The sequence below is a fragment of the Nelumbo lutea genome, chromosome 4, assembly GCF_056320005.1.
Source record: "Nelumbo lutea isolate HS-2025 chromosome 4, American lotus-T2T, whole genome shotgun sequence".
NCBI lineage: Eukaryota > Viridiplantae > Streptophyta > Magnoliopsida > Proteales > Nelumbonaceae > Nelumbo > Nelumbo lutea.
In genome coordinates, this window is record NC_142687.1 from 39,434,954 (window position 1) to 39,447,669 (window position 12,716).

Here is a 12,716-nt window from a genome sequence, read left to right on the forward strand (position 1 = left end):
GTTTAATAGGGCTGAATCTTCGTTCAAGGGTAATAAAAATTGTTTTTATGCTGACATGGACTATTTACGTCAATAAACACTAATGGTCTTCTAAGAAATGGTGAGTTTTGGAAAATAAAAGTTTATTGACATGTGGTTTTTAGACGTTTTAAAAAATTATGACGAATTTAAGAGAAATGCTAAAAGTGATGGTGAATTTTAGATAATTTTCCAAAAATAAAAAACTAAAAACATTTCAGGAGTTGATAATGGGCTATGACGTGACGTGTTTGTGTTTTATTGGCTGTGAGATGTGAATTCCCTTGCGTCACTTATTGACACTTGTCACTTAACTGTCGCTCTAACACCAGATTCCAATCCAACGACTAGATAACTTTTCTGCTTGCCCTCAAGGCAGTCTTCACTCTTGGCTTGGGTAGAGACAACCAAAGTCCGAGGGGGAGAAAGCTTCATTCATCAAAGGCTAGCCAAGCTTACAGACTTTCAGAGGTGAGACTTGAGAGGTGGATCACGAGAAGAATGGCCGACGCCGACCATCCCCGTCTCATTCTCCACGATTTCCTCTCCCCCGGTATCTGCAAGGTTTCTTCTCTCTCTCTGTCTCTCTCTCTGTCTCTCTCTCTCTCTCTGGTTTCTATTTTCAATGCCTTGGATTTGAGTGTCTCAGGAGCTCCAGTTTATACACAAGAGCTGCAGCACTGTTGGATACAGACCCAACGTTTTCTCTACTACTCTCTCTCACCTGATCGCCACAAACTGTGGCCATCTCATCTTGCCTTTCGTCTCCGTCAGAGGTATCTGTCATTGCATTAATCAAACGCTTCTACTCTCTAACGTGCATATTAGTATTTTAGTTGATTTAAGATCTTTGAATTTTATTATCCATTTGTGGCAGAGATGCTGAAAGAGAAAGTGGAGGAGTTCTTCGGGTGTGAGTACCAGCTCTTCATTGAATTCACCGGTTTGATCAGGTTCTGGTTCTTCATCATGTTCCCTTTTTCGTTCATTTTGTTCCAACTTCCAACGAGAAAACCCGAGTCCTTGGAAATAATAAAGTAACAAACTTTTGGAGAAGCAATCGCACAAAATGAATTCATTCGATACAAATATTTGGAGGAATACATGAGAAGCTGACGTGGCCAATTTCTCCACGTGAACAAAACAAACTATAAGAGACTTACAACTAACTCTGTTATTTATTGCCCCCCCTCAAGTTGGAGCGTGTAGAGGACAGATGCCCAACTTGCGAGTTAAAGAGGAGAATTGATCAACACCCAATTCTTTTTGAGAAGATCAGCAGGCTGGTCTTTGCTTGGAAGATGATGAGTGGCAATGTCCTTCTTGGTAATATATTCTTGTATAAAATTGCAGTCTATCTCGATGTGTTTGGTACTTTTGTGATAGACTGGGTTATTGGCAATATGCAAGGCCACCTAGCTATCACAGTAGAGATGCATTGGAATGTTAACAGAAATAGTGAGATCAGAGAGTACTCACTTCCACCATATAAATTCTGCAGTTGCAACAGCCATGGCATGGTATTCTGCATCAGCAGAAGACTGAAAAACTGTATTTTGCTTCTTAGTCTTTCATGAGAGTAGAGAATTTCCTAACATGGTGACTTAACCCATTGTGGAATGCCTACAAGTGGCCTACTTCAAATTGCAGAATGCTTTGATAACCAAGTCATTTGTAGAGGAGAGGAAGATGCCATGAGATGGTGTTGCTTTAAGATAACGTAACACTCAGAAATCAGCATCCATATGTTCTTGAGTGGGTTTCTGGAAGTGGTGGCTAAGAAGGTGGAAAGAATAACTGAGTCTGGGTCTTGTGACAGTGAGATACACAAGGCAACCCACAAGCCTTCGATACTCTGTAGGATCATCCAAGAGAGGGCTAGAAGAATCACAAAACTGACTTTGTTGTTCCATAGGTGTAGAGCTGGGTCGGCATTTAGCCATTCCAGTATCCCGTAGGAGGTCAAAAAGGTACCTATGTCAACACAAGAAAATGCCAAATGGGGTATAGTAGAGGGACTGTACCTAACCTGGATATGATCCTTGGTGAGTCATGAAGAGAGGAAACTTGGCTTTTTACTCAGTTCTCTCTTGATTAGAAGAAATAACATGGCATGGATATTAGTTTTTTCTAGCTCCCAAACAAAAAGGGAAGAAGGATTTTTTGAAGATTCACTAGTGCTATGAGTGCAAAGGATTTGGGCATGTAGCATCTCACTACAAGAAGAAGAATTTTTGCACCTACTACAAACAACAAGGACATATTATTGTTGAAGTAAGGATGATGGTGAGCTCCTCTCGGATGCTACTTTGTATCGACAACTTGTGAGTAGTCTAATCTACCTAACTATGACTCGGACGAATATCTCTTATGCAATTCAGCTTGTTAGCCAATTTGTTTATCCTCCTCGTCAGCCCCACTTTTCATCTATCATTCAGATCATTCATTATGTTAAGGGAACAATATCTCATGGGTTGTTTTTGTCATCCTCTTCCTTTTTTTCTCAGAGCCTATGTTGATGTTGGTTAGTCGGGTTCTCTAATTTCTTGGAAATGCAAGAAGCAAAAAGTTGTTTTCAACTCTTCAAGTTGTCTACTGAAATGGAGTATCGAGCAATGTCCTCTGTATGTAGTGAGATAGTTTGGTTCAAGGCTCTACTTCATGATATGGATATTGATCATTCATCCTCCATTCTTTTCTTTGCTGATAACATGAATGCCATGAAGATTGCGTCCAACCTTGTCTTCCATGAGCACACAAAACACATTTTGGTGGACTGCCATTTCATTAGAGACCTGCTTGCGGACCACATCTCTCTCCTAAATGTCTCATCTTCCTTGCAATTTGGAAAATTTCTTTACCAAATTTATGACTGGGGCTTGACATGATTTTCTCATGGACAAATTGATGCTTGTTCCTTGACATTAGTTTGAGGGGGAGTGTAGAGAAGGGGTAGTTTTGTCTTTTTATCTTCTTTTTGTGTACATTATTAGGTGTGCATATTAGTGTAGAACCATGTACAACTCTGGATTTTGTTCTTTTGTAAGGGCAATCTTGTCCATTGCCAACATTTATCTTTCATCCCATGTTTGTAGTCTCTGCTTGGGTTCTGGTGGGCCTTTTTGACCCATCTTTTTTTCAGGCAATCAAAGAAGTGCAGAAGGGTCATGTGGAGAGCTACAAGGGTAGCTATACTTTGGTCACTTTGGGAGGAAAGAAGCAATAGAATTTTTAAGAATGAGTAAAGTTCCAAGGAGGAAATTGTAGAAAGTATAACGATTAAGGTGATTCACTGGCTGAAAACACTGGATCTGTTTACGAATGTCTTAACTGATGGCATATACAGGAATTGAGGTGTTGTGGCAAGTACTTCTCCTTTCAAGCTGGTAGTATAGGAAGTGTGGACTCCGCCAACACAACAAAGGGTGAAGCTGAACTTTGATGGAAGCTCTATAGGTAATCTAGGTCCTTCAGGTATAGGGGGTGTATTTAGAGATGGGGAAGGCAGAATAATTGCTATCTACTCAGGCCCAATAGGAGTGGGAGATTCTTTGAGAGCAGAGGTCATGGCTTTGCTTCAAGGGGTAAGATTTGCTAAACAATTAAGGCTACACCAAATTTAAATAGAAGGGGATTCGAAATTGGTAATTGGATGGATGCAATCAGGATATTTGGGAGCCTGGATAGATAGACAACTCGTAAAGGAAATATACAGTTTAACAAGGGAGGTGGATGCTTGCTTTAAGTGGATAAAAAGATCGGCTAATGGGCTAGCAGATGCTTTAGCATAATAGGGGGCAGTTAGGGAGAATATGTTTTGGGCAACTTTGTAATTCATCTTGTATTGGTTCAACACCCTATACTAGGGGTTGATGTCTCTGTTTTAAAAATCTCATCAATGAAGTTATCATTTCCAATAAAAAATCTTGTCAATTGCCAACTAATGGTGGCTCAACTGACTTGCTGGAGTAGAGACCTAGAATCAAATCCCACTGCCACTAGGGTTGGGGGTTAAAGGGAGGGGGATGGGCTACCCCTGTTGTGTAGCCCCATGAAGCAAAAAAAAAAAAAAAAAGAATAATCTTGTCCATTCATTTTTTAACATAAATACATTTTTTCTGGGTTGGATCAACACATGTGATCAACCCTAACAACCTTGGAGTCTTCTTGTTTCTCTATTCTCTCTATCTCTCTCTATCTGTCTGCCTGTTTCTCTCTCTCCTTTTCTCTATTTCTAGGTTAATAGATTTATCAAGATGTATCAGTATACACTACACTCTCATGTAATTCTTTGGCCTAGGGGTGCAATTGAGCCAAGTTGAGCTAAACTTTTGCATGTCTTGGCTTGGTTCAACTAAAATACTCTTAGGCTTGAGCTCAAGTTTGAGTTCAATTTGAACTTTATTTCCTAGTTCGAGCTCAGTTTGATTTAGGGCCCGTTTGGCGCATCTTTCCGCGTGGTCTTTCGGTTGTTTACAAGCCGGGAAGATTGAAAATCGGTTTATTTCCGTTTGGCGCATGGAAGATCTAGCCGCCAAAAGACGCAAGAAGCCCATTTTGGGCTGATTTCAGGAAGCTCCAAATGAAGCTTCTTGCGTCTTTTGCGTTTTAATCTCGTGCGGAAAGACCCGAAACAACACATAGAAAGATGCCAAACGGTCTTCGGGCTGCCCAGATCTTATGCCAAAGGCTCAATGCGTCTTTTGACTGTTAGAGCTACAAGATCTTCTCAAAAAGACTTGCTAAACGGGCCCTTAATATTTAATGAGCTTGAGTGTAGCTCGAAAGCTGGAAAACGAATATATTTTTGTATTTTGTAAATATAGTTGATATATCTTTTATAATATAGTATATTCTTAAATTATATATGGAATATAAAATATATTTTGCATAAAAATATATTATAAATTATATTTTTATATTCTATAAGACAAACAAGAAACACAAGTATGGGGAAGTTCAATCAAATTATTAATGATCTTCAGTTGAAGGAGTTGCTACTTTCATACTATTACTTCATTTGGTCCAACCTCTAGTACAATTTGTTCCAAACTTGACAGATTTTTGTTCACTTTGGATTGGGAAGAGCATTGGGGGAATCTAGTCTCAAGAGCCTTGCCTAGGGTGACTTTGGACCATTGGCTATTTCTATTGCCAAGGAAGAGCTTAGAGGTAGAGGTCCTGCCCCATTTAGATTTGAGAATATGTAGCTTTTGTTATAATGGCTTTGTGGGTAAAGTGAAGGAGTGGTGGGAAGAAAGCCATCTAAGGGTTAAGTGGAAAGGCATGTGATTCCATAGGAAATTGAGGGATTTGAAAGCCAAAATAAAAGAGTGGAACATCTAACAATTCAGGAGACTTGAAGAGAGGAAGCAAGTGCTTATTAGCCAAATTGAGGAGTTGGATTTTAAAGAAGGAAATGGGGATTTTGAAGTGGGAGAGAAGGAATTGAGATGCTTTCTAAGGAAAATTGGAGGATGTGATATTTAAGGAGGAGATTAGTTGGAGACAAAAATCTAGACATAAGCGGATAAAGGAAGGAGACAATAATACAATTTTTTTTTTCATGCTTTGGCAATTGGTTGGAAAAGGAAGAATTTCATTTCAAGGTTGGAGGTAAATGATGCCTTTATTACCCAACAAAGTGAGATTGCCAAGGCTTTGGTGGATCATTTCAAGCATATCTTCAAGAGGTCTCTAAGTGGTAGGGTGTGGCTTGATGGGCTGGAGGGGCCAAGATTATCAGGAGATTTTAAAGTTTGGTTGGAGAGGAGTTTTGAATGGGAACAAATCAAAGAAGCTATTTTTTCTATGGATAGATCTAAAGCTCCTAAGCCTAATGGATTCACGATGGATTTTTATCAAGATTGTTGGGAAATCTTAAAAAATGATATTCAGGGAGTTTTCAATGAATTTTGGAGGAGAGGTGTGATTAATCATGGGCTAAATTCCACTTTCATTGCCTTGATTCCAAAGAAGGCTGAAGTGGTTCATCCTAGATATTTCAGACCCATTAGCATGGTTAATAGCCTGTATAAAATCATTGCAAAGGTAGGTATTATCTTGAATGATAAGGATTGTTCTTCCCACCATTGTTTCCCCAAATCAACGAGCATTTGTGAAAGACAGACAAATCATTGATCAAATCCTTATTGCTAATGAAAGTGTCGAGGAAATGAAAAAGGTGGGTAAGAAAGGCTTTGTGTGAAAGCTAAACTTGGAGAAGGCTTATGACTTGGTCGATTGGGATTGTTTAATGGTGGTTTTGAGAAATTTTAGTTTTGGTGATAGATGGTGTAAATGGATTAAGGGTTGCATCAAGACTTGTCATTACTTTATTTTGGTGAATGAGACATTTGTTGACCATTTTTCCTACCCTTATAGGAATTAGACAAGGGGACCCACTATCACTACTTATAGTTTGTTGATGACACTATTTAGTTCTATGAAGGGGGAGACATTAGGTGGACCTGAAACATGAAATTGGTGGTTCAATTGTTTGAGACACTACGTGTTCTGGGACGGTCCCTTCCAGTTCTTCCTCTGTCTGAAGGAGAAACACTCGCTGGACTCTGCACTTATGGCTCGGTCCAAACTTGTCATCACAATTGTAACAGAGGCCCTTCTCGCGTCGGGCCTGCATCTCAGCCCATGAGAGGCGTTTGAAGGGCACAGTGGGCCTGGGAAAATGGGCTTTTGAGAATCCCCAACTTGTTTCTTGGATTGCTGTTCGGCCCGCTGGGGAACCCTCACATTCAGGTAGGATAGCTTGCTGGTTCTACGCATACTATCGATCTTCTCTTCTTGCAGGCGAGCCATACCCACCGCCGCCATGACTGTCGTTGGTCGAAGAGCTCTCACTTCCAGGTGGATGTCTTCTCTGAGACCTCCCACAAAACACCCTACCAAGGCCTTCTCCGGCCATCCATGTACCTTGGTCGCCATTCTTTCGAACTTGAGCTGGTAGTCTGCTACCGTCCCCGTCTGTTTTAGTCGAGTGAGGAGTTCATCGTAATCTATGAACGCCGTCGGCCCAAAACGGATGCATAGAGCTTTCGTGAACTCCGCCCAAGTTACCTGAGGATGGGTTTGTCGATACCACTGGAGCTAGAGAATAGCGTCTCCTTCTAGGTGAATGGAGGCGATGGCGACGCGCTGGTGTGCAGGGGTTTCATGGTACTTGAAGAATTTCTCTGCTTTGAAAATCTAAGGAATGGGATCTCCACTGGAATAGTTGGGAAAGTTGATTTTAGTGACCTTTCTGGCGGGGTAATTCCCAGTTCCTTGGCTACCGGAAGCAGAGGCGTTAGCCCTTGCTGGATGATTGGTCTTGCCGGACTGTTGTTGAGAGGCGAGGTTAGAGATGACCACCTTGAGATCCCTGAGTTCGTTCAGTACCTGGTGGAACCCAATCTCAAGTTGGTCGACTCTATCTTCCATGGTAGAGGATCTTGTCTACGGCATAGCTGGTCTGCGACTTGGCTCTGATACCAACTTGATGAGTTTCCGCTCACCTCGGAAGCCTCTTCAAGGGAGGCTTGACCTCCTGAAACAGAAGATGGAGAGAAAAAGAGAAGGGAAGGAAGGAATAAACTGGACTCAGGGAGAAGAAAATCAAAGGAGAATCATTCATTGCTTTCATTATATGATGATGGCCTTATATAGCTGGCCTACAGGTGTAATATCAGAGGGAATATCCCCTGATTTCTGGGTAACTAACTCTGGTAGATAACATGAATGGAATATCCTCTGGCGGCAGAGTAACCAACTCTGAGTGTAACTAATTCTGGGGCTCTGTCGCCTGTTTTCTCTGTCTCCTTGTGAATGGCTGATGGGTGGTGGCCTGCTCCACTCCCCTAGTGGGTTCTGGAAGGAGTGTTTGGGTCTTAACAATGAGCTTGTGTCTTCCTTCTTGCTGCCTCCTAGCTCGAGTCTAGGTTTGGCATGGAATTTGGGGTTTAGAAGGGGGCTTAGAGATGTTGAACTTAGAAAAAAAATGTTTTTGTCTTATTGCAGTGCTTGGATGGGGTGTTCATGAACCCTTTTGAGTCCGATAGTAGGATTTGGTGTTTGGATTCTTTTGGCTCTTTTTATTGTGCTTCGTTCTTTTCAGCCCTGACCCAACCCTCAGACACTTCTTTAATGCCATTTTTGGTTGAGGAGGTTTGGAACAATCCTATTCCCCTAGGGTGAGTGGTTTTTGTTGGGAAGTTTTCTTGTAAAGAATCAATACTTGTGATCTTCTCCAAAGAGACAAAAGTGGTGCCCTTCCCCTAATTGGTGTATCCTTTGTAAGGCAAATGGTGAGACTTGCTACCACTTATTAATATTCTTCCCTTTCGTTTCTATCATTTGGAAATGGTTTCTCTCTTTATTTGGGTGTAGGTGGAGGCCCCTGCCAAATGTACAAGGCTTGTTCGAGTCTACCTTTCTTAACTGGAGGAAGAGAAGGGGGAGAATTCTGTGCAGGTGTACAAGGGCAGTTGTGTGTTAGACGGTTTGGAAAGAAAGGAACCAAAGAGTCTTCTTAGATAAGGAAAGGAGTAGTGAAGCAATAATTGAGACCATTACCATAAGAGCGATTCAATGGGCAAAGACTTTGAGCAGTTTTGAAGGTGTTTCTACTGATGACTTGCTTAGAAAGTGGAAAGAGGTAGCTGATTCCTTTCTTTCAGAAGCTGTCATCAGGCTGACTTGGCTTCCACCTCCATATGGGTTTATCAAGTTGAACTTTTATGGTAGTAGTGAGGGGAATCTGGGTTTTCATGCATTGGAGGTATGTTTTGGAATGAGGAGGGAAGAATTATTGCTTTCTACTCGGGCCCAATAGGCATGGGTGCATTTAGGGCTGAAATCATGGTTGTAATGGAAGGAATTCAAAGTTAGTAGTAGTAAGCTGGCTATAAAAAGATGAGAGTGGTTGGTGGAATTTTGCTAATGAAAAAAGAAAGTTTAAGTGTATTACAGAAAATATGGAAGTTAAGCTGCAGTGGGTAAAAAGAAGTGAAGATGCTTTTGTTGGTGTTATGACTAAGCAAGGGGTGGGAAGGGATCAACTTTTTTGGACTGTGTTGTAATTTGTAATTTGAGTGGTCATATTGGAGTGAGTTAAGAGCGCTTATCTGTCTCTGTTGTGCTTCTTTGTACTTGTTTCCATAATTAATGAAATTCTTCTGTTATCGATAAAAAAATGTGTGCATTTTTGTATTTTTCTATTCTATAATATATGTTAATTGAGCCAGGATCGTGAGCTTTCAAGATGAACTTTTATTTGCCGAGCTCTAGTTCAAATAACTAATTGAGCTTACCTCAAGATTTGAACTCAATGAGAATCAAACTCGAGTCGAGCCTAATTGAACTTGAACCCGATTTTTTTTTTTTTTTGATCAGCAAAGGAGATTTTTATTTGAAATTAGAGTTAAAAAGTTTTACAACTTTGTGTATGGGACTAGAGCTCTCACACTATTACATATTTTTGTCCCTTTTTACATTGCAGCCCAAAACAATTGTTGCCTCAAAGCCCCTTGTTTAGCAAGATAATCAACTAGCCCATTTGCATTCCTTCTAACCCATTTGAATTCAGCCTCTACCTCCCTTGCAACCTTTTCCACTTCCCTTATCACTTGTTTGAAAGTCCACGGAGTAGTTCTACTGTTTTTAGCCCAAGAGATGATCACCTTGGAGTCCCCTTCAACCTCAATATGCCTCATTCCTAGTTGCTTAGCTATCTTCAATCCTTGTAGCAGTGCCATTAACTCAGCTCTTAGAGAGTTTCCCATGTTTGAACCCGAACTATTCGATTAGAGCTTGGTTCAATTGCAGCCCCATTCTGGCCACTGAGTTGAAGAGGCAGGATATGACCATTGAATTGCATTTGAGCCATGCCGTGATTTCAGGAGATCCTGGATTTGGTCAAGGAAGTGTGCCGTCAATGAAGGCCTATTTTTCGCCTGTAAAGCATTCTGCATGGCCCTTTTCCATGTTGGATTATTTTCTCCTGCAAGTGGGCAGCAAACAAAGGATGGCACCTAGATTATCTGATAATTACAGGTAATATGGCGATGAAGGATCATTCTCTGCCAGCATCACTGATCTTGTAACTCTGCAGGTGGAGGAACTGCTGTGCTTTCCCTCAGAAGCCATTCTGGGAGGAAGACGAAAGAAGCAAGGGATCACCAAAAAGAGAGCACAAGAAAAAGGGATTGCTGGAAGTTTAGAATGTCTCTGATACCATAACAAACTTCTAGAGAAGCAATCACAAGAAATGAATTCATTCAATACAAATATATAGAGGAATACATAAGAAGCTCCTGTGGCCGATTTCTCCACATGTACAAAACAAACTATAACAACTATGTTATTTATTAATAAAAGTGCTGTTTTGGATTCGAGATTTAGGAAAACACATCAAAATCGAGTTAGGTTTTCTATGGACCTGTTAATACTATGGAAATTGTCTGCCTAAGTTTCAATATTGATGTATTTTTTTTGGGATCCAAGTTGTGAGCATAACATCATGATTGAGCAATAATGTCAACCTAATACAAGGCGAGATACCATAATGTCAAGCTAGGCACATCATGATCGAGCAATCATGCTCTCATCCATAAACAAGAAGATAGTAGCATAAAGTACAAAACACTCGTACAGCCAGAAACCAAATCATCAGAATGGCTTCACTAAAACAATTTGTTCAGGAATCAAAACACGATATTTCATTCTACAGAAAATTTCCCAAAAAATCCACTAGTAAGATTGGATTCTGGTTATCACTTGTTAAATTGGAAGGTGTGGCCCATAAGAGGAAGCAAAAAGAAAAAAGAACCTAGAACGGAACACAACAATCTGTCATTTAACCTTAAGGTAATAATAGATTTCAGTATAAGCAATTGAAATATGCATACTTGCAACCATGACTCGAACCTACATGCTTCGATCCTTTCTCCTTTTATGTCTAGGTATTATACCTGAATCTTCTCTTGGTTCTTTATAATGTGACTATGAGGATCCTCTCTTTGTGAGAGTTTATATGTAAGTGCCAAGAGTAAACTAAAGGCAATGCTAAGAAATGATTGGCGTAGATTGTTCACCCATCAAAAACAATATGATTCTAGGCCTATGCAGTTGAACCAATCAAAATCCCATACTAACTTTTTATCTATAGATTAGACTTGTTTATCAAACTTTGTTATAGAAGATGATTGGTCATTGTAAATCATACATCATTTAATCTATGGTTGATTGACATGCAAATGTTTTCTACTTGGGTTTTAAATCTAGTAACCTAGCAATATGAAATTATACTTATGAAAATAATTGAAATTATACTGCTAAAGAAATTATTGAGGGAATAAAAGGCTAATTTGTTGGATCCACTACAGCCTTGATTATGACTTATGAGCTTATTTATCCAATTTTTTTTATAATTTTTGATCCTAGTATTGGAGTACATAAGTTCATTTTTTCTTGATCAGTAACTGTGCAACATTTTATTAATAATTAGAAAAATTGTACATTACAACCATTTCCTCGGATAGGGCTGCAAATGGTATCTGATTGTCCAGTTTGAATTAGGATTTAATCCTATTAAAAGTGATCTGAATTTGATCCATTTTTAATTGGATCAAATATGGATCCACCCCTATTCAATCCGAAGTAATCCAATTAAATTCTATTACAATATATATACTCATATATACTTAAAAATTAAAATTTATATTATATCTATTAGTAAAGTTGGTCTGACTGTTGTATTTTCTTTAAATTATCATAGGTTCAAATTTCATAGAAGTCATTTTTAACTTATTTTGTTTATAAAATATAATGAAGTCATTTTTAGTTCCTTTTATTAATAATATATAGTATTTTGATAATTTTTAATATAATTTATTTATACTATTTAATATCCGATTATAATTCAAAATTTGATTCGAATCTGATAGATATCCGATGGATATGGCTTGATTCAAATTTGAATATAAATGAATCAAATCTACCTATATCTGATTCAATCTGATCCTTTTGCAGCCTTATCCTTGGATAAGTAGTGAGTGTTACCTCTTCCAAAGATATAATAATGATTATAGATTATAGTGGAACCCAATGCAAAGAATCCCCATTGACTCCATGTTTGGCGAAAGAATTAGCCAGACAATTAGCTGATCATTGCACCCATTGTATTGTTACAACATGTTCCTAGTCAACCATTTGATTTTTTTTTTTGGCTCATTTCTGTACTGGAGTACATTACTTCTTTCCAAAAATGTCTGGCACTATCAATTTCAGGAACAGTGTTTGAAATTGGAAGATGATTTTTGGTTTATGCTATGTCTTGTCTCCTCAAATCTTTGGGATATTTGTGGTAAATTATAAAATAAATGAACATAAAAAGTAGGGGGTTAATGACTTGATAGACCAACTTGAGTTCGAGGAGGAAGACAAAAAAAGAGAGAATTGAATCTCATTTGACTATATTGATAAAAAAAATCTCATTTGACTATTTTGGGATGAAGAAGAATTTTGAAAATCAGGTGAAGGAAAAGGTAAGGTGAACAATCAAGGGAATTAGAAAGCTATTACAAAGGAAGGCGAAGATTCTTTTCTACTGTTACAAGATGCTAGGACATTTGAAGATGGATTGTTCTTAGGTGCACGAAGTTGTTGAGACAAGAAAAGTTAAGGATGAGTATGTTTTGAAG

At 39.0% G+C, this 12,716-nt stretch overlaps 1 protein-coding gene across 5 annotated transcripts in view; it reads left to right on the top strand.

The window, feature by feature from the left end:
* The first annotated feature begins 350 nt into the window (after positions 1–350).
* Positions 351–12,716, top strand: part of LOC148855330 (2-oxoglutarate (2OG) and Fe(II)-dependent oxygenase superfamily protein) — a 56,185-nt gene continuing 43,819 nt past the window's right edge. The window contains exons 1-3 of one of the 5 annotated variants that reach the window (XR_016113033.1): positions 351–582; positions 668–794; positions 896–971. Coding sequence is in view for 3 of the 5 variants with exons in the window: in XM_088985121.1 (XP_088841247.1) it covers positions 520–582; positions 668–794; positions 896–971 (266 nt within the window). In the remaining 2 variants the exon portion in view is untranslated. The remainder of the gene's footprint in view (positions 583–667; positions 795–895; positions 972–12,716) is intronic. The other 4 variants (XM_088985122.1, XM_088985121.1, XM_088985123.1 and 1 more) reach the window with 4 other exon arrangements.